Here is a 19,835-nt window from a genome sequence, read left to right on the forward strand (position 1 = left end):
TCTCAGACCCCATAGCCCTGTGTGGACCTTTCAGCACCACACAGCCCCCATAACCAGGGAGGGTCTGGGCACAGCCAGAACCTGAGCAGGTGCCCCACTCATCTGCAGGTGACACCACCATGGTGTGGCCATGCTGGACGTGCCCTTCCTGCCCTTCTGTGCCCTCCTGGGAACCCTGGGATTGCTCCATGCGGCCCTGGTGGGCATCTGGTGCCAGCATTGGTGTAGGGGCTTTTATTACCTGGATGGTGGTACTGGAACATTCAACTGGCACCTGGTGCTGATGGGAATGGGATTGCTGATGTTCTATGACACAGGTGAGCACAGGGAGCATATGAGGCCCAGCACGCTCCTTCCTGACCTTTTAATCCCCTCACTGCTGCCCTGGTTTACTGCATTCCACAACACCTGGAGATTCAAGGAAAGGGAGGATAGTGAGGGCATACATAGGAAGTTTAGGCACAACAATGCAGGGAAGAGAAGGGAGAGGGTAGGGCATGGCAGAGGGAGGCAAGGCAAGTTAGGGGTACACAAAGCAAGGCAGTAGAGGAGAAAGGATGGCACAGCAAGGCAGGTTGCAAGCAAGGCAAGTGAGTAGTAGGCAAGGCAAGGCAGGGATAGGGAATGTAAGGTAAGGGAGGGGCAGGAAAGGAAAGGCAATGGACACATAGGCAAGGAAAGGCAATGGAGGTGCAGACACAGATAGACAAGGGAGTTGTAGACACAGCAAAGCAAGGGAGGGGCAGACAAAGCAAGGTAATGGAGGGATTGTCAGGGAAGACAAGACAAGTGATGGACAAAGATGCAAAGGCAGGAGTGGGGTGAGAAAGGCAATTCATGAGAAGGGAGGGGAAGGCAAGAAAAAGGCAAAGCAAGGGAGGTGTAGGTAAGTCAAGGCAAGGCTGCTGTATATAAGGTCAGGGAGGGGTAGAAGTGGAAGGAAACCAGCCTGGCCCAGTGTTTCAGAGGCAGATGATAGCCTGCCCAGTGGAGATAAGGACCAACACCAGCTTTCTGTTCCTGCAGCTCAGGTGTAGAAAATCCAAGCCATATACCATTTCTGATGATTGGCTCCAAATTTCTGGGATAGTGTTCAGGAAGTGAATTCAAGTGCCTTTCCTTGGGAAGGAAAGGACATTATCCCCATGTTGGGGGAGCAGATGATAAGGTATCATGGGGAGGTAAATTCCAGCAAGACATTTCTGTCCTGGTACCTATTTTATATTGGAGTTGGTATCCAAATTTTGGTTGTGGGCTCTTGAAAATGTGTGACAGTGCTCCAGGTGCAGATGAGAGGCAGCAGCAGATGGGAGCAGCTTTCTGTCCTGGCACATTTTGCCTGGGAGAAATCCCCCAACAGTGCAATTATGGAGTTGTTATCCAAATTCTGGAGTTAACCTCCTGAAAGGGGGTAACAGTGCTGAAAGCACATGGTCTTAGTGTTTGTACTGCAAATAATCAGGTGCCCAGGAAATGAAAGGGTCAGCAACAGTTTTTTAATCTGACATCTTTTATGTGGGAACAACTTGCCAAAGTACTCAATCTGGCAGGTCCTCTCCACGTTTCAGAGGTGGCCTTCTGAAATTTTTGGCAGTACTTTTATTTTGGACAAGGTAAGTAGCTATCCCCAGTCTGGGTGTGCAAACGACACACTGCCTTGAGAAGGTATGGCCCAGTAACAATATTCTGGCACCTTCGTATGGGATCAATCCCTGGATGTTTTCTATTTTGGAGGTGGGGATCACATTCCTTCAGAGATGTGGAGTCATAGTTCCTCTCTTTGGCAGGGAAACAAACCAATTTTGGATCCACACATTGGTTGGTCTTGGTGAATTTATTTGCTTTTTCTAGTATGCAGTGCTATTGCACACTCCTGCAATACAACGGTATACAACTGCTGTTGAACCCCTCTAGTGGGAATGTAAGTCTTGAGCTTTTTGTTCTGGTACCTTTCTGCCCTGACACATTTTGTTTGAGAATTGTCTTCACCTTTGGAGCCACATTTTGGGTTGTTTTGTATGTACACACCTCCTGAAGGTGTTGAATGGTGACAGTGGCAACGTCAGTGATGTGTCCTTGAGAAAGACATAAATGTAGCACGGTCATCCACGTTTGAAGATCCAAAGTTGAAAAGAACCTCCCCTGCTGTCAGTGAAAATGTTCTGTGCCAGAACAGAAGAACTTCACTGACCTTCCCTTCCATTTTCAAACTTGTATTTGCACCACAATCAAGTGGCTGTTACTTTTCTTCTGCACACACATCCATGGTGTGCTGCTCTTTCAATCTCCACTGTGTGCAGCATGATGCACTTTCAGTCTTGCAAAGTCCAAAAGGTCCATCTACTTCTTGCACAGAAAAACATGTCCAGCAAACTGGTGCTGTCAAAACACGCCACTGCTGTGGACTTTCCTTCTCAGTCATTCATACCATCACATTCTGTTCTTCTTGCAGTCTGAATCTAAACTTTCCACCTACAACTCGCACAAATAAATGTGCCAGGACAGAAAGCTCACTTGGACCCTGTCCCTTACATTTGGCAACTTTTATTTTCTCCTCACAATCAAGTGACAGTCACTTTCCCCTTGCAGCCAGTGAATTGCTGTCACCCTGTGGTGCTCTGCACTTTCCTACTCCACTGGACATATCATCACACACTTTCAGTTATGCTGAGACCAACGTGTCCATGTAACTCCCAACACAAAAATGTGCCAGCACAGAAGCAGTTGCTGGATAATATTTTCTTATGGCAGCATTTCAACACCCTTGGGCTATGCACCTTCCTTCTCAGCTATATAATATCACTCTTTTTCACTCCCACAGAGCCTAACCTCTAACCTTAAAACTTCCAGCACCTCCCAGACAAAGTCCCTAAGAACAAAATCCCAGCACTGGCCTGTAGCCCACAAGCCACACCAAACACACTGATGTTATGTACTTTTCTTCTCAGCAGTCACATCACATTCAGTCACACAGAGTCTAAGGCTAAACTGAAGAGTTTCCAGCTAGAGTTCAAACAGGAAAATGTGCCAGAACAGAAAGATTTCACTGGCCTTCCCCCTTAGCACTCAGACCACCTTCAAGTGGCAGTCACAACCTTCTTGCAGCCTGTAAACTGCTCACACCCCATGGTGTTCTGCACATTCAGCTCAGCTCCGTGTACTCTCCTGCACTGCCAGACTTGCAGAGTTTAAGGTGTCCATCTTGCACAGCAAAATGTGTCAGGACAGAGGCAGGTACTGCATTGCCCTTCTCATGGCAACCTTTCAAGCACACACTGATTGGAGGGTCTTATGCTTATTAATTGATAATGTTATTAATCGATATACCTATCATAGAATTTGCTTAGTAGTTATTATACAATTCACTGTATAACATGTGGCAAAAATCACAAGGTACAGACCTGTCCTTGAAGATGCCATACCAAGAGGCCCCAGAGCCTCTTGGATTAATTAAAACAGCCCGGACACCCTATGAAACGAAGATAAATCAGAAGATAAGTCTAAAGAACTAGATAAGAAGAGAAATTCGCCAATTAGACCAGCTACAGGTGCCAACAGAGCCAGTTTGAAGCAGTTTTGAGCAAAAGGAGGAAGAGTGCTGACGTCATCCCCAAAGACCACCAAAGACCCCTGTTCTGAATTACCAGGAGGAAAAGCACAGGCACAGGAAGGAGTGGCACAAGGCAGAGAAAATGGAAATCAGTTCTTGAAACTCATTAGAATAACCCTGCCTTCTCTAAGAAAATGTTTACGCATGAAGAAATAATAAATATGTATAACTTACTTGCATGTAAACCAGTTGTTAACTCGACCAGGTGTGCATGTTTTTGGAGAAACTATCCCCCATGCACCCAGGCCTGGAATAAACGTACCTCTCTATAACCTCACTGGATATAGAGTCTTCTTTCTGCAAATCAACACCACACACTGGGGCTATGAGCATTCCTTCAAAGCTCTCTGGGCAGCACATTTTTTCACTCTCACAGATCCCAGTTTCAAGACTTAAAACCTCCAGCAGCTGCTCCTATACATGTATACTCCAGAAGCCCACCTGCTGGGATGTGATCTGTGGTGCTACAGGAGATGGAGGGGGATCTTTGGGGCTGAGGGAGAACTGCGGCATTGGGGTGCATCTGTGGGTCTGGGCTGGCATCTGTGGGACTGGGGGAGATCTTTGGGGCCAGGATGGGGTCTTTGGGTTTGGGGGGTATCTGTGTGGCTGGGATGGGATCTGTCGAGCTGGAGGGATCCATGGGGCTCCAAGGGGCTGGGATGAGGCTCTCTGGGTCTCCATCACACTCTGTGTTCCACAGGGCTGGAAGGGAGCTCTGTGGGGCTGGGACACAATCCCAGGTGTCTCTGTGCATCCATTTCCCCCCCAGGTCTCCACACTGTGCAGGTGATTTCTGGCTGTGACCGATGGGACTGTCCATGGATCTGTATGGCAAGGCTGTGACGGGCGGGATTTCATCTCCTTCGAGCTGGGATCCAAGAGCTTTGAGGCAGCCGATGGCGCTTCCCAGGTCACCAAGAGGAGATGGGAAACCTAAGGGATTGTGGCAGAGCAGTGGCCAAATTACTTGGAGCACACCTGCCCAGAATGGCTCCGGATATATGTCAGATACGGGCGGGAGACGCTGGAGCGCAAAGGTGGGGATGGAATTCCATCAAAATGTGGAATTTGGGAATGGCATTCCCTTTGGATGTGGATACTGCACACACCCCAAGGGAACAGGAAGGCCAGTGCTGGAGTTTTGAAGGAAAGTGCATGGCGTGTTGTCACAGAAGCACTTTGCTGGACTTCTTCTGTCCTGACAACTTTTAATCTGCTAGGAGGAGATGGACGTTTCAGGCTCCCTGAGACTGACAGTGCATGATGCTACCTAAAGAGGAGAATGAATGTGCAGAGCCCCAAGGCTGTGTGTGTAGTTTACAGGCTGCAAGAGGAGTGTGACTGGAAGTTGCTGGATGTTGCATGCTATATTTTCAGTCTCACAGAGAGATGTTAAGGATCTGCTGCCTAAAAAAAAAAGCTAGAACAAAAGAGACAGTGCTGAGCATCACTTCTCTCATGCAACCTTAAACTTCACAACGCACATTGCTGTTACACTTTTTTTCCAGCTGCATGCACCGTTACATTTTTGCTCCCTCACTGAGCCCAGCTCCATAATTTTAGTCTGAAAACCAAAGGAGAGAAAACATTACTGGGTTTCACATTCACTTCAAAGGATATCAATAACACCATGTGCACTGGAGCTATGAGTTTTCCTCTCAAACTGTACATACTATCACATTTTTTCAATCTTGCAAAGATCCTGAACCTAAGCTAAGTCTATCAAGAGTAAATCCTGGTCACAGAAGGTGCCTGCAGAGTAAGGTCTTGCTGTCTCCACGTTTCACTGATATCCTTAGAAAAGCAACACACCCCCTGGAGTTAGGCACTTTCCTGCTCCAAGACTTTAATCATCCACAACTGCTCCCATAACAAAGATGCCAGAATGACAGCTCAGCGCTGGCCTTCACTGTCCTCTTGCAGCATCTGAACCGCACCACATGGTCAGGTTTATGTGCGCAGCTCTAGGTACTCTCCTGCACTTTCAGTGTCACATTGCAAAACAAAAACCAGCTGATTCAACAGCTGGTCCCACAGAAAAGGTTCTAGAAGGAAGAGCCGGTGCTGGAATTGACTTTTTTTCGCATCCTATAAACTGCACAGCCAAAAATGAGATGTTCACTTTCCTTCCCAGCTAAATGCAGCATCACGTCCTTTCAGTCTTAAACAGCCAGGATGCAAAACTGAACCCCTACACTACCTGCTCCCACACTAGTGGTGCCGGGACAACAAGCCCTTGGCTTTTAGCTGTGCAACTTCACCACTCGTAAAAACGCCACACGATGGCGGTGTGGACTCGCAAAACAAGTAAATGGACTGGGACTGTCTCTAAAGCCGCCAAAGCACAGATCCAAGTTGAAAACGTGACTTACTCTCAAACTGTGTCAGCACACAAAGATTTCGCTGACCTTGCCCTTCCACGTGCAAACTCTTATTTGCGCCACACTGAAGCAGCAGCATGAACACCTCAGTTCTATGTACTCTGAAAATTTTCCTCTCTGGCAGAGTCCAGCTACAACATTGAGAACATCCAGCAAAAACTTAGCTCACAAAGTGCCAGGTGAGAGCCCTGTTGCTGTCTCCACCTTCAACAGCACCCCTTGAGCTGCACTGCACACCCTGGTATCTGCCATTTCCTCCTCAGCTCTATGTACCATCATAATCCTTCAGCCTCACAGAGTCAGGATCCAAAACTGAACCCCACCACTGCTGCTCAGACACTGAAGGTGCCAGGACAAAAAGCTCAAGAGCTTGGCCTTTACATTCCCACTGGAGTGGTTCAACAGCTCTAACCAATAGCGCTGTATATGAGGAAAAGCCACCAAATTCACCAGGAGACTCTCTGAACCACCCAATGTGTGGATCTGATTTCCTTGCCATGGACTGGAAATACGACCCTACCTCAAAAAAAAAGTGATCCTCACCTCCACAATAGAAAACATGTGGGGATTGATCCCATGCAAAGGTGGCAGAACATTGTTACTTGGCATTACCTCCCTCAGGCAGTGTGTCATCTGCACACCAAGAATGGGGACTCCTGCATCTGGCTCCAGTGTCCTGCCCTTCTGCTGTTCCCCAGGTTGCTGTGCCCGAGTCCTGAGACCAGAAAGACACACTTGTGGTGGGAGTGCACTGCATTTAGCAAAGGGTTGTGTTTAAGAGTTCATAGAGGAAAGGATGTGACCCCAGGCGTGCCCTAGAGCCATTTCTGGAAGGCACTGAGGTTCCTTGGCTGCAGTGCCTGCACAAGAAGGGCCTCACCACCCTCACAGCAAAGAATTTCTTCCTAACATCCCATCCAAACCTGCCCTCTGTCAGTGTAAAGTCATTCCCCCTTGTCCTGGCACTACCAAGCTCTTGTAAATAGTCTAAAGAGCAGGCCTGAGACTGGCCCCAGTCCTTGCCATGCAGGCAATGAATTTTTCTCTCCCTTCCAACACAAAGATATTGGGAGTTGAAGTGTCAGGACTGAAAAGAAAGGAGTGGTTGATGACTCTAGATTCCAAATTAATGGTGGGGTGGAGGTGAGAAACAGACCCCCAGCAACTGGGAGGGGGAGAGGCTTTTTTCTGTTGCTGGCTTCGCTTCTTTTTGTCCAGCTGCAGTGAGTGGAAGCCAGTTTGCTGGACTTGTGAAGGTGTTTGGAGGGAGCTGAGTTGCCTGTTTTGGCCACCCAAGACCCCAGCTCAGCTCTGGTGCTCTGTGCTGCTCATCAGAGGAGAGAGAGAAGGGAGAGTTGTGGCCACTGCCTTGGATTCTGCTACAGATCCCTTACCTGAGCCAGCTTTCCATCTGCAGAGGAGTGAGTACCACGACCACCAGCCCGTTCCCAGCTTCTTATCCCTGAGTGGAGCACGGAGAGGACTCTGCATTTGCCTTCCAGAGAGTTCCACCCCAATCGTTTTCGTGGCTTTCATCTCCCATGTGAGTCAGTTGGAGGAGTCAATACCTCACCCTCACCCTTTCATCTGTTTTACTGGAGGAACGTGACTTCATGGCCAGCCGAGGCGTGGCAGCGACCCCCACTGTCCATAAATACACTTGCACCAAAGGAGCAAAAACTAAAATTCCATTTCCATTTCATTTAAAGGGTTTTTTCTTTTCTTTTGGGGTACAGTGTAGTTGTTTGTTCTGTCCTAGTTAGGGGTTATATACGTCTATATATAACTATATCTATATACACACATTAGTAGTTAAGAACTGTTATCCTGTGTTTCTATGCATTTTTCTGATTAAAACTCCTAAATTTCAAAACTGTGGTGATTCTTTGTGTGAGGCTCTTTTTTCTGGTCCATATGTTAGTTTTCTTCTAAACTAAGACAACACCTCTGGGGACAGGCAAGCCAAGCCAGGTGACATGAGGCTGCTGTGCCAGCTCCCCTCTGCTTGGGACCCACACTGGGCACACAGCAAGGAGAAAACAGACAGGTAGGTTCCTCTTACCATCAGCAATTTATTAACCTATCAGGCTTCCAGCTCTGACAATGAACTGTGAATGCCCAACAGCACCACGGCCTGAGCAGAGGCACCTGCTGCACTGGGGGAAGGCCAGGGCCAACCACCTCAGGGCTTTCTGCTTCAGCCGGCCCTTCTCCAAAGTGGGAATGATGGTGGTGACTTCACCTCTGATGTGCTAGGAAGCCAGGTGCCACCTGGGAGGACAGGGCAGTAAGAATATTGAGCAAAGCACTCCTTTTTCCCACATGTTTTTGGGGGAGAACAGGTGCTCTTCCCCTCCCAGCACAGGCTCCAGAGCAGATAACACTTCAAGGGCTGTCACTGGCACCCACAGTACAGAGGCCAGCACAGCAGGGATTGTGCAGTGCCTGCCCATCATGATGCTGGGCACAGGGGAAGTCCCCAATCCCACACTCTTGGTACAGCCAGCCAGCCTGGGAGGATAAAGGCAGCTTCACTCTGCCCAGGGTGAGAGTCTGTCCAGATGTGGCACACAACACAGCTTGGCAGTTTTCTCAGATTTTCAAAATGGTCTGAAAAGGCACTTCACTCCCCACCTTGGGATGGAGAACATACCTGGTAAAAACCTTAAAAAGGGAATGTTTAGAAGAGGTTCAACAGCAAGCAGAGGCTCTGCAGCACTAGGGCAGCACCGCTGCCTGGCAGAGGCAGTACTCCACGTGCTGGGTCAACACTGAGACATCCCACGCAGCACACACTCCCCTGGCCCCACAAAGCTGCCAGTACCCAAGACAAGTCCACGGCCCTGGCACCCCCAGTGCTCAGGTTCAGGCAGACACGGCTCCCTGCACAGCCTGCCCTGCCTCGCCCCAGGGCCCGGGCCCGGACAGCAGCTGCCCAGCCAGAGGGCTGTCGGGGTACAGCCGGCAGAACCGCCCCAGCGCCCAGATGGGGAAGACGTTGCGGTACGAGGTGTAACTGATGGCACACGACTTGTTGAACACCCCAGCAATGTTCTCCTGGGAGAGAAGCAGAGAGTAGGATGGCATGAGTGACATGGGACTGCAGGGTGTTCAGGAACCCCTTGGGAAGACTAAAGAAGTACCTGAGGCCAGTCTCCGTTGGGCAGCTGCTTATCAATCAACACTCTGATGCCCCTCTCCAGCACGCTGATGTCAGGGTACCTGCAAAGCAGAAGGGAAATGGGAGCATCCCTATCCAAACAATCTACAATACCCCATCCATGTCCTTAGGGAACTCGACCACCTCCAGGTTGTCCCAACCTTGTCCCAGGCATGCTGAGTGCTTTGGGAAGGGCCTCCCACAACCCCAAGACACCAGACATTATGAATATGGCAACATTTTCCCAGGCTGGAGACCTGTAGCTGCGATCAAAACCTTTGCCTTGCATTGGCTCACACCAGCCAGGCCCAAGGTCACACAACCCAACCTGTGCCTCCCAACTCCCTGAGCACTCAGAGCCAGGTGGGGCTGCTCCTACCTGACAGCCATGAGCCCCAGCAGGGCCCAACAGGTGTTGTGGATCTGTGACTCAGCACTCTGCACGTACACGCGCTGCTCGCAGGACTCAAAATCCTCTCCCCACCCACCATCTGCCATCTGCTTGGAGAGGAGGAACTGGCAGGCCTGGGCCACCTCTTGACATGCAGCTCTGCAGGGATGGGGCATACAGTCAAGACAGCACTGGGGACAGGGAGTGTTTGGATACCTACAGTTCTCAGCTGCAAGAGAAGTGTGCCCACAGCTGGGACTGTTCTGAGAGTTTGAGGGTCAGGCAGTGAGTGCCCCAGCCATATTGCTCCTGGAAGGAGCAGTCCCTGAGGCAGGAGAGCCCATGTGCAGCGAGGGCATCCCCCCCAGCCCCACCACGGAGTCCTGCCCTGGCCCAGGAGGGGTAGGTATGGGCAGGACACCCAGACAGCCCCTTCTCACCCATCACGGAATCTGTGCTGCATGCAGGCAAACGCCTCCAGGCCAAACCAGGTGCCATAGGTGAAACAAACCCCCCAGCTCCTAGGAGGAAGGGGAGAATAGCACTGTCAGGGGTGCAAGGCCACAGGTACAGTAGGTGACATGGCTGAGTTCACAGAACAGCAGAGCCAGGCAGAGCTGCAGCCTGCCCTCCCCTATGGCACAACCATGTCCCCACCAGCACCTGCTCCCAGCTAACTCAGGTGTCAGTAGAACTAGGAGTACCCTGGCCACCAAGGCTTCTCGAGGTCTTGTGCAATGCACAAGGTACCTGCTCCACCTGGGCTGGAGGAAGAATAACTGAGAGCAAAGCACAGCAGCTAGAGGAGGATCAGCCCCTACTTCCTCCTGCACAGATTCTGCCAGCCAGGAATGCTTGCCATTATGATCCCTCCACCCTGGGGCAGCCAGAAGAAAACTGGGCACTGGGAACACAGCTTACCCTTCCCAGGATCCATCTGCTCGCTGCTTCTTGCGACAGAAATTCAGGCCCTTCTGCAGAGTCTCCCTGGACAGGAAAGAAGCCACCCACTTCAGAAGCAGCTGAAACTCAGTGTCTGCTTCATTGGGAGCTCCATCAGCCCCTCTGAGGCTTTGATGGATGCCATTATTGGAGGGCACAAGAGGCAAGATCATGCAAACAGGCAGCTACATTGTTCAGGATACATGTAGGTATACATGTGGGTACATGTGACCCAGCTGGGGCTTCTGTGCCTCATGTCACAGGCAAGCAGGGACCCAACCTGCAACTGGCTGCAAGAGCAAGACAACTGCTAAGTCAAGAGGCAGATAGATTCTCCACCAGCTTCCCCCAGCCGGATCCCAAACAGTCTATGCCTTGCTCATTGGGAGAGGCTGTGCTCTGGTTTGGGGAAGTCACCAGTATCCGAGCTGGCCACTGCAGAGGCTGCCCCAGGCCAGTGCAGAGACCCAGGCAAGGCCCCTAGCAGGCCTGAGCAGGGACTGTGCCAAGAGACCACGGCAGGCAGTTTCAAACAGTGCAGCCTGTCTTTCACCCTGCCCAGGGGAGTGCCTTGCCATGTCAGTGCCTCACCTGATCTCCAGGGCTCGGTGCTCAGGGAACTCGCTCTGGAAGTGTCTCAGTGCCTGCATGACAGCTGATGTGCACTCCACATACGTGTAGTCGATCATGATGTCACCTGCCAGCAGGTGAAGGGTATCAGTGCCACAGCCCCTCTGTGGGGGAGCCTCCGGGCCAGCCACTGCCGGTCTCTCCCTTGGACCCAGGGCACACTGATCTCACAGCAGACACCCACTGGGCATGAAGAGGTCAGGCCACTTTGTCCCTTCTCAGTAGGCATGACAACCAGCCCCAACAGCTCCCCTTACCAAACACCTCTGAAGGGTTCAGCAGCTCCAGTAAGTGGCCTCCTCGCTTGGTTTCATACGTGGCAAAGCCTCCATCTGAGTTCCTCATGCTCAGCAACTGCCCAGACAAGCAGAGAAGGGCTGGGACTACCTAACAGGCAGTACCACCCCAGTCTGGCCCTAAGCCAGGTGTGAGGACGAAGTCAGACCCATAGGTCTATGGGGCTGGCAGACAGCCCAGACCCCAATCACAGTGATACACAGTCCCAGTCTGGGCCATCATATTGCATTATGTTACATAAGCAGCTCTGTATCACATCAGAGAGAGTGTTGCCATACTAGGCCTCAGATCCAACCAGTGTTGCCACATCTAACCAGACCTAATATCAGATCTATCAACCCCTCAGGTCTTGAATTCTCTTACAGGTTTACCTGCCTGCATGCCCCTTGGCCCTAATTTTTACAGCACTTACCACATTCACAGCATCAAAGAGGCGCTCAGGGGGCACAAGTTTGGCTATGAAGGGACACTTCTCCTGCAGCAGCATAACTGCCTTCAGCCCCTCTGCTGTGCAGTCTGCCACAGTCCAGCCACAGTCTCGTGTGCTGAAGGGGAAGCCACCCTGGAAAAGGTATCAGGTGGGCTCAGCACCTTCCCCTGAACTTGCAGGGGCACAGCTGTTACCCCTCATTCCTGTTCCCTCTGCCCAAACTCCTTCCCCGGTCAGGAGTCCTTCAAGAGACCAGTGCCAGCCATCATACCTTGTTCATATGACGATAATATTTCTGGTAGTCAGGTGGGTTCTCTGGGATCTGCAAGAGGCAAGAAACAAGTGAGGAGGTGCCTGACTGCAGAACCATGGGCTGAAACCATTGCAGGTGCAGAATCATGTGGGACTGCAGAGCACCTGTCTTTGACTGAGGGAAGCAGACAGGAAAGAGGTCAGCCCTGGAGCAGAGAGTGCTGAAGAGAAATTACCTTTTGGCCTGGTTTCAGCAAGCATTGCTAAAGTCCCCCCTTTGGAAGACTTCCTGCCAGGGAACCATCTGCTTTGAATGCTTCCATTGGCAGCACCGTGAACAAGACTGTGACTGCTTCTGCACCAAGCTGCTGGTGACAGTGACATTCATCTTCAGCCACTGGCCTGGCAAGCAGGAGCTGAGCTCAGTCACTAACCAAGGGGTCTGGGTTTCCCAGAAAGGTGCCTCAAATGTGTCAGCACCAAACAGGATGAAGGGCAAAGAAGCCTAAGCTGTACGTTTCCCAGCCTCTCTAAGCACAGGTAGCCTACCCAGACATTGCTGGGCCTGGCCAAGGTCCTGTCTAAGCTGCAAAGATGGTTCCCTGAAAACAGGGAGCAGAAAACAGGAGGTTGTCCCTAGGACTTTGCAAGTCCAGCCCTTCAGCTCTTCAGAAGGCAACAGATGCATCCAATAGGGTTCTGAGCAGCAGCCAAGCTTGCACAGCCACTGTGTGAGACACCACCAAAGGACTCTGCTCACCTGGCTGAACTGCAGGAATTCATGCGCGTTCTGGAGGCAGGATGTGAATTCAGGCATCTCCTGGGCTTCTGCCTAGAAACAGCCACACAGTCAGCAGTCAGCAAGAAGCTGTGGCCACCAAATATCCTCTGAGCAGATGTATGCTTGCCCAGCTCCACCACAGGATGCCAGGCCAGACCTGGCACAGCAGGAACTCTGGTATTTAGGGATGAGAGGAGAACATTTTCTCCAAGGCAGCAGGTAGCACTGAGGGGTGCATTACCTCCAAGAAGGCTTGGATGGCAAAGGCAGTATCCCAGAGCTGGGATCCATTTGTGCCCTGTAAGAAAGAAAGTGGATAGTGAGAGGCAGGTGCTAGCCAGCAGCCTGACCCAGCTATGAGGTCTATGGGACAGCATATCCCACCCGCATCACCCACACTCGCTCCTTCCACCATGTCTCGGTGTTAGGTCACCCAGCATCACAACTGATGTGATGGCACGGAGGGGACAGATGCAGCAGGTCAGGAGACAGCAAGGGAACAGGAAATATAACAGCTGCTTCAGCCTGCTCTGTGCGCAGCTAAGGCAGGAAAGGAGCACTAAGGAGCAGCAGGACACAACAGCTCTGAGAGAAGCAAAGCTCAGGCCACATGCAGGATCAGGGGCCTGGCTTTCTTACTCCCTTTCTCTCAGGACCCTCAGGGATGAAGGGAATGGAGGCCTAGAGCTGCCCCCTCAGCTCACAGCCATAGGGAAGCAAACTAGCAGGACAGGCACTATTCCCTTCTGGCACAGCCAGTGGAAATGGCAGTGAGACAGAGAAGGCCATCAGGCACCAGAGGTGACATGCCAGGAGCTCAGGCTTGGGATGAACACACTATCCCATTACTCCAGGGATAGCACACCAGGATCCCTTGAGTCACAGGTGAACTCCTAGAGCACTTCACCTGCATCTTCATGCCGTCGAGGCCCAACCTGTGGGAGGAGAGAGCACAGTGCTGCAGCATAGGCACAGTGGGAGCACCAGGAAGCAGGTCAGGAGCCCTGGTGTGCTTAATCCACAGGGATCAGAGCCCTGTGCTGTGCCAGGCGGGTCACACTCAGCTCTTACCAGAGATAGTCAGGGATCCTGGAAACATGCTCCTGAAAAGCTGGGGAGTTCTTCCCATCCACGAACCAGCGAACCAGCATGTTGACAGTCTTGGAAATCTGCCAAGAGGAGCACTGTCACTGCTCTGGATAGAGCCTCTCCCAGCCTCAGAGATACATATTCCTCCCACCCAGCACAAAGCCATGCAGAGGTTGTCCCAGCCTTGACTCCAATGACTCCATCTGTAGCATCACCCACTGAGTTAGTGTGGTAGGTGCCATGAGATTACTCCAGAGCTTCCTCTCAAATCATTTTCCGGGACCTCAAAGAGAGGTACCACTCACAGGGACACAGCTGTCCCAATGCCCTCTGCATCTTCTGTGCCTTGTTAGCCTTAAGGTCTTGAGCAAAGTCTGCTGATTATAGTTACATGCCACAAATGCAAAGCTCTGGAGGGGCAGGGGGGACACAAGCTGGTCCCTAAAGAACAAAGGGCAAGATATTTAAAAGGATTAACAGTAAATGTCCTACTGGCCCGATGCTGATGCACTTGGTGAATCTATCATCAGCTTTGATGTGGTCATACAGCTCTGCGACGGCTCGCTGCCGCAGCTGGGTGCTGTGGTGGGCTTCATACATGTTCATGATGGCTACAGGAGAAGAAAGGGACATGCAATGAAAAAAAGCCCCACTCCATGTGGCAAGATTCATTGCTGTGGCAGGCTGCAGCCCAGCTCACACCACAAGCAGTTGAGGAAAGCACAGGAACTGCTCCACCTCACAGCAGCCCGAGGACCAGGCACAAGGCCCTGCTGCTCTCAGGGAGGGAGAAGCCCATGGATGACATAACCCACATCTCCATCCCAGCTCCAGGGCATACACCAGTAGCTGGCAGCAGGGCCTAAAGAGCTGCCATGGAGCAAGGCAGGCTCATTTCCAGCAGCAGCAGAGTGGCAGGGGACAGGCGCCCCATGCTCACCATAGGCAGTGTCCAGCAGCCAGCTGTGCGGGGTGTACACATCACAGGCCGCCACGTTGTTCCTCTGCGCTGGCCAGTCTATGCTGGCGTAGTCCTGCACGTACAGCTCCTGGCACGAGACAACAAAGGGCATCAATCAGCCTGGCAAGCTGGGGGCAAGCACCTAGGGGCACTTACTGCTGGGAGCTGGCTCTGCTCTCTGACAGAGGGACCACACAGGGATGAGGGCTGGCCCACAAGGACAATGGCCAAGTGCCTCACACAGTTATGGAGACACATATCCCTGTCCAGCAGGATCAGCTCCTTCCTTACCTGCCGCAAGCTCCGTATGAGCTCGTCCTCTTCCGCTGACAAACGCTTGGCATAACAGTAGCTCATGGGGAGGTAAACCTGGCGGCAGTGACACCAGAGTCGGGACGGGTGGGCTGGGAACCACGTGGGAAGCAGCCTGATTGCAAGAGAGAAGGTGCTGCTGTGACGTTATGGGTTTAGCTAGGTGTGGGCCTAAATTCAGGCTTTAGATTTCAGAGTAGGCCTGAGACTATCAGCTGACTTGAGCTGGAGGGCCTAGGGCAACATGGACAGAGGTGTGTGGAAAGTCCAGAGCAGGGCATGCCTTTCCTTGTCCTCTGCATCAGGGGATAAAACCACAGTCTGTCTCTGCTCAGATCCCCTCCAGGAGTGATGCTCCCTCCACACCAGAGCCTGCAGACCCCGCTCCTGGCCCAGCTGACACAGGGCAGGGAGAACCTTGAGCTCAGAGGAGAGGGAGGGGAGAAGCCAGTGCAGTCACACTGGACTTAAAGGCCCAGATTGACAGTTACTTGCATTTGATGACAAAGCACCAGCAGCCCTTGGTACTGTGCAGGCCCTGATTTCCCTCAGGGATAATGTCATACACTTTTCCTCTTGGACATTCAGCAGCCCTCTGAGTAATCAGAGAGGGTACAAGTGAGGGTTAATGCTGGGAGCTTTACCTGTGGCTGTCCCCTCCTGCTAGGGCCCAGTATTGGCTGGCCAGAAGATACTAGTGACAGGCAGGGAGCACACAGATGTATCAGAGACACAGCGGGTAACGCTAAGAGGGCTGAGCTCTGGCACCTTCCTTGGGTACAGTGTTCAGTGCTATCCACCCACTGGCTGGCCAGCTGCTGGCTCCCAGCTGACAAGCAGCCTGAGCACCTCTGGTTCCAGACCATAGCTGGAGTTATCCCAGCAAACACCAGTGCCTGGGACAGTTCTGGGTCAAGGCTGGTGGCAGGACTGACACCACCTCCTCCCTCCACAGTGACGGGGGGCACATACCACATCTCTGGGAGAAGCGTGTTCATTCCCTCCCAGCTGTAAACGTTCAAGACAGCCAGCCAGAACTTGCCCCAGGAAGGGATTCCCACAGCACCTCCTGCAAAGAACATATCAGCTTTCAGGGTTAATGCTGCTATGCCAGCTTCCTTCTTTCTTCCCCATCACAGGGCCCACTTCTCCCCACATTTAGGAGAGCACACTACTCAAGCCGGGACACATGATCCAAAACAGGGCAAGCAGGCAATGGTACAAAAATGTAACACAGCCTCCCATCATTAATTGAAAATATAGGTGCCATCAAGACCAAGAAAGAGCAACAGTTCTTCCAACACCTGGCATCCCCCCTTGTTCCATGCAGCCCCTTGTGTTCCATGCAGCCCTCAGGTCCAGCCAGACCTCTCTCACCCGTGTACCAGCCCCATGGCTGACCTTTGCTGTGCAGGTTGACACGGGCCCGCACGATGTCAGGGTCATCTGGTCCAAGCCCCAGGATCCTCAAGGCTACGTAGTTGAGTGCTGTGCCAAACACGGTTGATTTGTCTTCCACATGCCTGTCAGGCACAAACACAGAGACACCACAGCCATCAGCCAGCTACTGGCATTATCCAGACATAACCCACTGCACAGGACTGTCTTTGCTGGGGTGAAGTGAGATGCCAGGGGTGACTGTGGAAAAGGGGGACCCGACTAATCCAAGAAGAAATATTGCTCTGCACTACCCAGACACATATGATGCTTTGGGATACAGTGACACAGAGAAGACGTGGCCAGACTTGATGCTCTGGACATTTCTGTGACAAACGTTGTACCTGGGGTGCTACACAAGCAAGTCTAAGCATCCAGAGCTAGCGCAGGTGTTGTGTGCCCCTCCCCGAGCCTGGGCAGATCTGACAGTGGCTCCAAGTGTTGGACCTTGGAGGTGCCATCACTCAAAGAAGCATCTTTGCTACTCACAAGCCCCAGCCTCCGTCCGGGAGCTGCACAGAGCGCAGGTAGCGTATCATCTCCTTCCGGAACCCCTCTGGCAGCTGGATTTTGGCCGTGTGGCAGGTGATGAGGAGGCCTGGAGGACCAGACAGGTACTGTACAGAGCCGAGCCCCACACACTCACCCCCGGGCAGGTGCCCCGGCCTACCTGGCAGCAGGAACAGTGGCCCTCCGTAGTCTCCCGCCCAGTGCCCATCCTCGGCCTGCAGAGCCGCGTAGAACCGCATCCCTTTGCGGGCGGCCTCTCGGGCCGAGCCGGCCGGCGGCAGTGCTGGCAGAGCCGCGCCCTGCAGGGAGACAGCGGCACCTCAGCGGGGCGCCCCGCGAACGGCCCCGCCGCCCCGGCCCGGGCCCCCCGCACCGTGTCCAGCCCGAGGCTGTGCTGCTCCAGCGCCGTCTGCGCCCGCAGCTCGCCAACATCGCCATCACCATCGCCATCACCATCGCCATCGCCCAGGTAGCGCCAGCGCTGCCGCCCGCCCTCGCAGCGCAGCCGCCAGGCCGGCAGCTCCGTGGCCGCCGCCGAGCGCCGAGGGCCGCCCCGCCGCCGCAGCGCCCTGCGGGACACGGGTACCGTGAGCCGGGACCGCCACCGCCGGGAGGGACCCCCTGCCACTGCCGAGAGGGACCCCCTGCCACCACCGGGACCCCCCTGTCACCGCCGGGACGCCCTGCCACCTCCGGGACTCACCTGCTGCCCGCCGCCACCACCGGGACCCCCTGTCACCGCCGGGACCCCCCTGTCACCGCCGGGACCCCCTGCCACCTCCGGGACCCACCTGCTGCCCGCCGCCACCACCGGGACCCCCTGCCACCTCCGGGACCCTCCTGCCACTGCGGACCCCACCCGCTGCTCGCCGCCACCGCCGGGACCCCCTGCCACCTCCGGGACCCTCCTGCCACTGCGGACCCCACCCGCTGCTCGCCGCCACCGCCGGCCCCCCCCCCGCCACCGCGGGACCCACCCGCTGCCCGCCGCCATGGCCGCTCCCAGTCCTGGCCCCGCTCCCGGTCCCGGTCCTGGTTTATACTCCCAAACCCAATCCCGATCCCGCTCCCAATCCCGAGCCCGGGCCGCGCCGGGGCCACCTGGTCCCACATCGCCTCACGGGCAGCAGCCAATGGGAGCGCAGGGATGGGTTTAAGCCCCGCCCCTCCTCAACGGCCCCGCCCCCTCCTCGCCAACTCTGCCTCCCGCCAGCCCCGCCCCTCCCCAATAGCCCCGCCCTCTCATCAACAGCCCCGCCCCCTTCTCGATAGCCCCGCCCCCTCGGCAGCCCCGCCCCGCCCCGCCCGCCCCGGTCCGTCCGTGCCCGGCCACCAGATGGGACCCGACTCCTCTCGCCTCCCCAGGACTGCCATCCCCCGCACACCCCGACAGCCCTCCTGCCCCTGGGGGTGACAGCGCCAACCCCCACAGCGACTGTCCCCGTCCCCGTGCACCCCCAAACCCGGGCGTGTGGTTTCCATCGTTAATGGAAATAACAAACCTGGGTGCCCAGTCTTAGAATCATAGAATCATAGAATCAGCTGGGTTGGAAGAGACCTCTGAGATCATCAAGTCCAACCCTTGATCCAACCCCACTTTGATTACCAGATCATGACACTGAGTGCCACGTCCAGTTTCATCTTAAAAACCTCCAGGGATGCTGAATCCACCCCCTCTCTGGGCAGGCCATTCCAGTGCCTGACCACTCTCTCTGGAAAGAATTTCTTTCATGCACCACAAGGGACTGAGGACACGCGTCTGGGTGCAGCGTCAGCCATGGGAACAGCGCACCGTGTCCCCCGGTGCCCCCACTCTCCCCGATGCGCTGCACCCTCTGAAAGCACCGCCGCCATCCCCCTGGAGGATCACCGCGCTCGGCACGGCTCTCCCGGGGTGGCGAACACTCGCCGAATAGCGAGGCCCTGCCGGGGTGAGGAGGGATGCGGCAGGCGGGGGTGACACTCAAGAAACACTGTGTTGTGCTCTGCTGGTGCTGTGACCACGGGGCTACAGAAGCCCAGGCATATGGCACATCCTGTCACGGGCACACGGGGCTGTCCTGTCAGGGGTAGTGATTTCACCTCTGGTCTCAGGTGATGGGGTCAGACAGGTATTCCCACTGTGACCCCTGCCTTGGTACCCCCAGCAAGGGTGCAGTGTTGGGGGTGGGGGTGTCACCTTCGTGCAGGTGGTACCATGGGACAGCAGTCCACGAGGAGGTGGCAGAGCTCTTCCTGTTCTGTCCTGTCCTGGTGACATGTCCCCATCTCGCTCCTAACACCCCTAGTGTTGCAGCACTCCCTTTCCAGGCCAGTGACCAAGTGGGTTTCAGCCCCTCAAAGCCCCTCGGCTCAAGAGGCTCCCCAAAAGGAGCTACAAACCCCATCAGACACACAGAGGTTGTAAACCCTAGAGATGCTGTACTTGCTGCTGCTGTGTCCTGGAAGGGCTGGGTGGCAATTTGTTGTTTGTGGAGGGGTGGGAATTGAATGTGGACTTCGTTAAAAGCATTGATGAAATTTCTTTCTGGTGCCTTTAAGAGTGACCTGGCTTCACTCCTACTGCAGAAGTGACACCAGACAAAGCTTAGCTGGTGGAAAAGCCCCTCCATGTCTGTGCACTGACTGACACAGCTGCCCTCAGGGACC

General features: G+C 53.9%; 1 protein-coding gene across 1 annotated transcript; it reads right to left on the minus strand.

Annotated features, from left to right (window-relative positions):
- Window positions 1-8,775: 8,775 nt before the first annotated feature.
- On the minus strand, window positions 8,776-18,261 carry LSS (lanosterol synthase). Its single transcript, XM_071562518.1, has 22 exons — window positions 18,164-18,261; window positions 17,560-17,755; window positions 17,347-17,485; window positions 17,166-17,274; window positions 16,641-16,762; window positions 16,212-16,308; window positions 15,219-15,354; window positions 14,907-15,015; window positions 14,459-14,577; window positions 13,949-14,046; window positions 13,785-13,812; window positions 13,119-13,175; window positions 12,857-12,928; window positions 12,116-12,166; window positions 11,827-11,976; window positions 11,375-11,471; window positions 11,079-11,184; window positions 10,467-10,532; window positions 9,986-10,066; window positions 9,534-9,704; window positions 9,138-9,216; window positions 8,776-9,051 (listed from the first exon to the last, which is right to left on the minus strand). Exons 1-22 carry the CDS (start codon window positions 18,178-18,180, stop codon window positions 8,860-8,862), a joined length of 2,292 nt encoding a protein of 763 aa, XP_071418619.1. The 5' UTR covers window positions 18,181-18,261; the 3' UTR covers window positions 8,776-8,859.
- Between the last annotated feature and the right edge of the window lie 1,574 nt (window positions 18,262-19,835).

This window comes from Pithys albifrons, chromosome 8 (assembly GCF_047495875.1).
Source record: "Pithys albifrons albifrons isolate INPA30051 chromosome 8, PitAlb_v1, whole genome shotgun sequence".
NCBI lineage: Eukaryota > Metazoa > Chordata > Aves > Passeriformes > Thamnophilidae > Pithys > Pithys albifrons.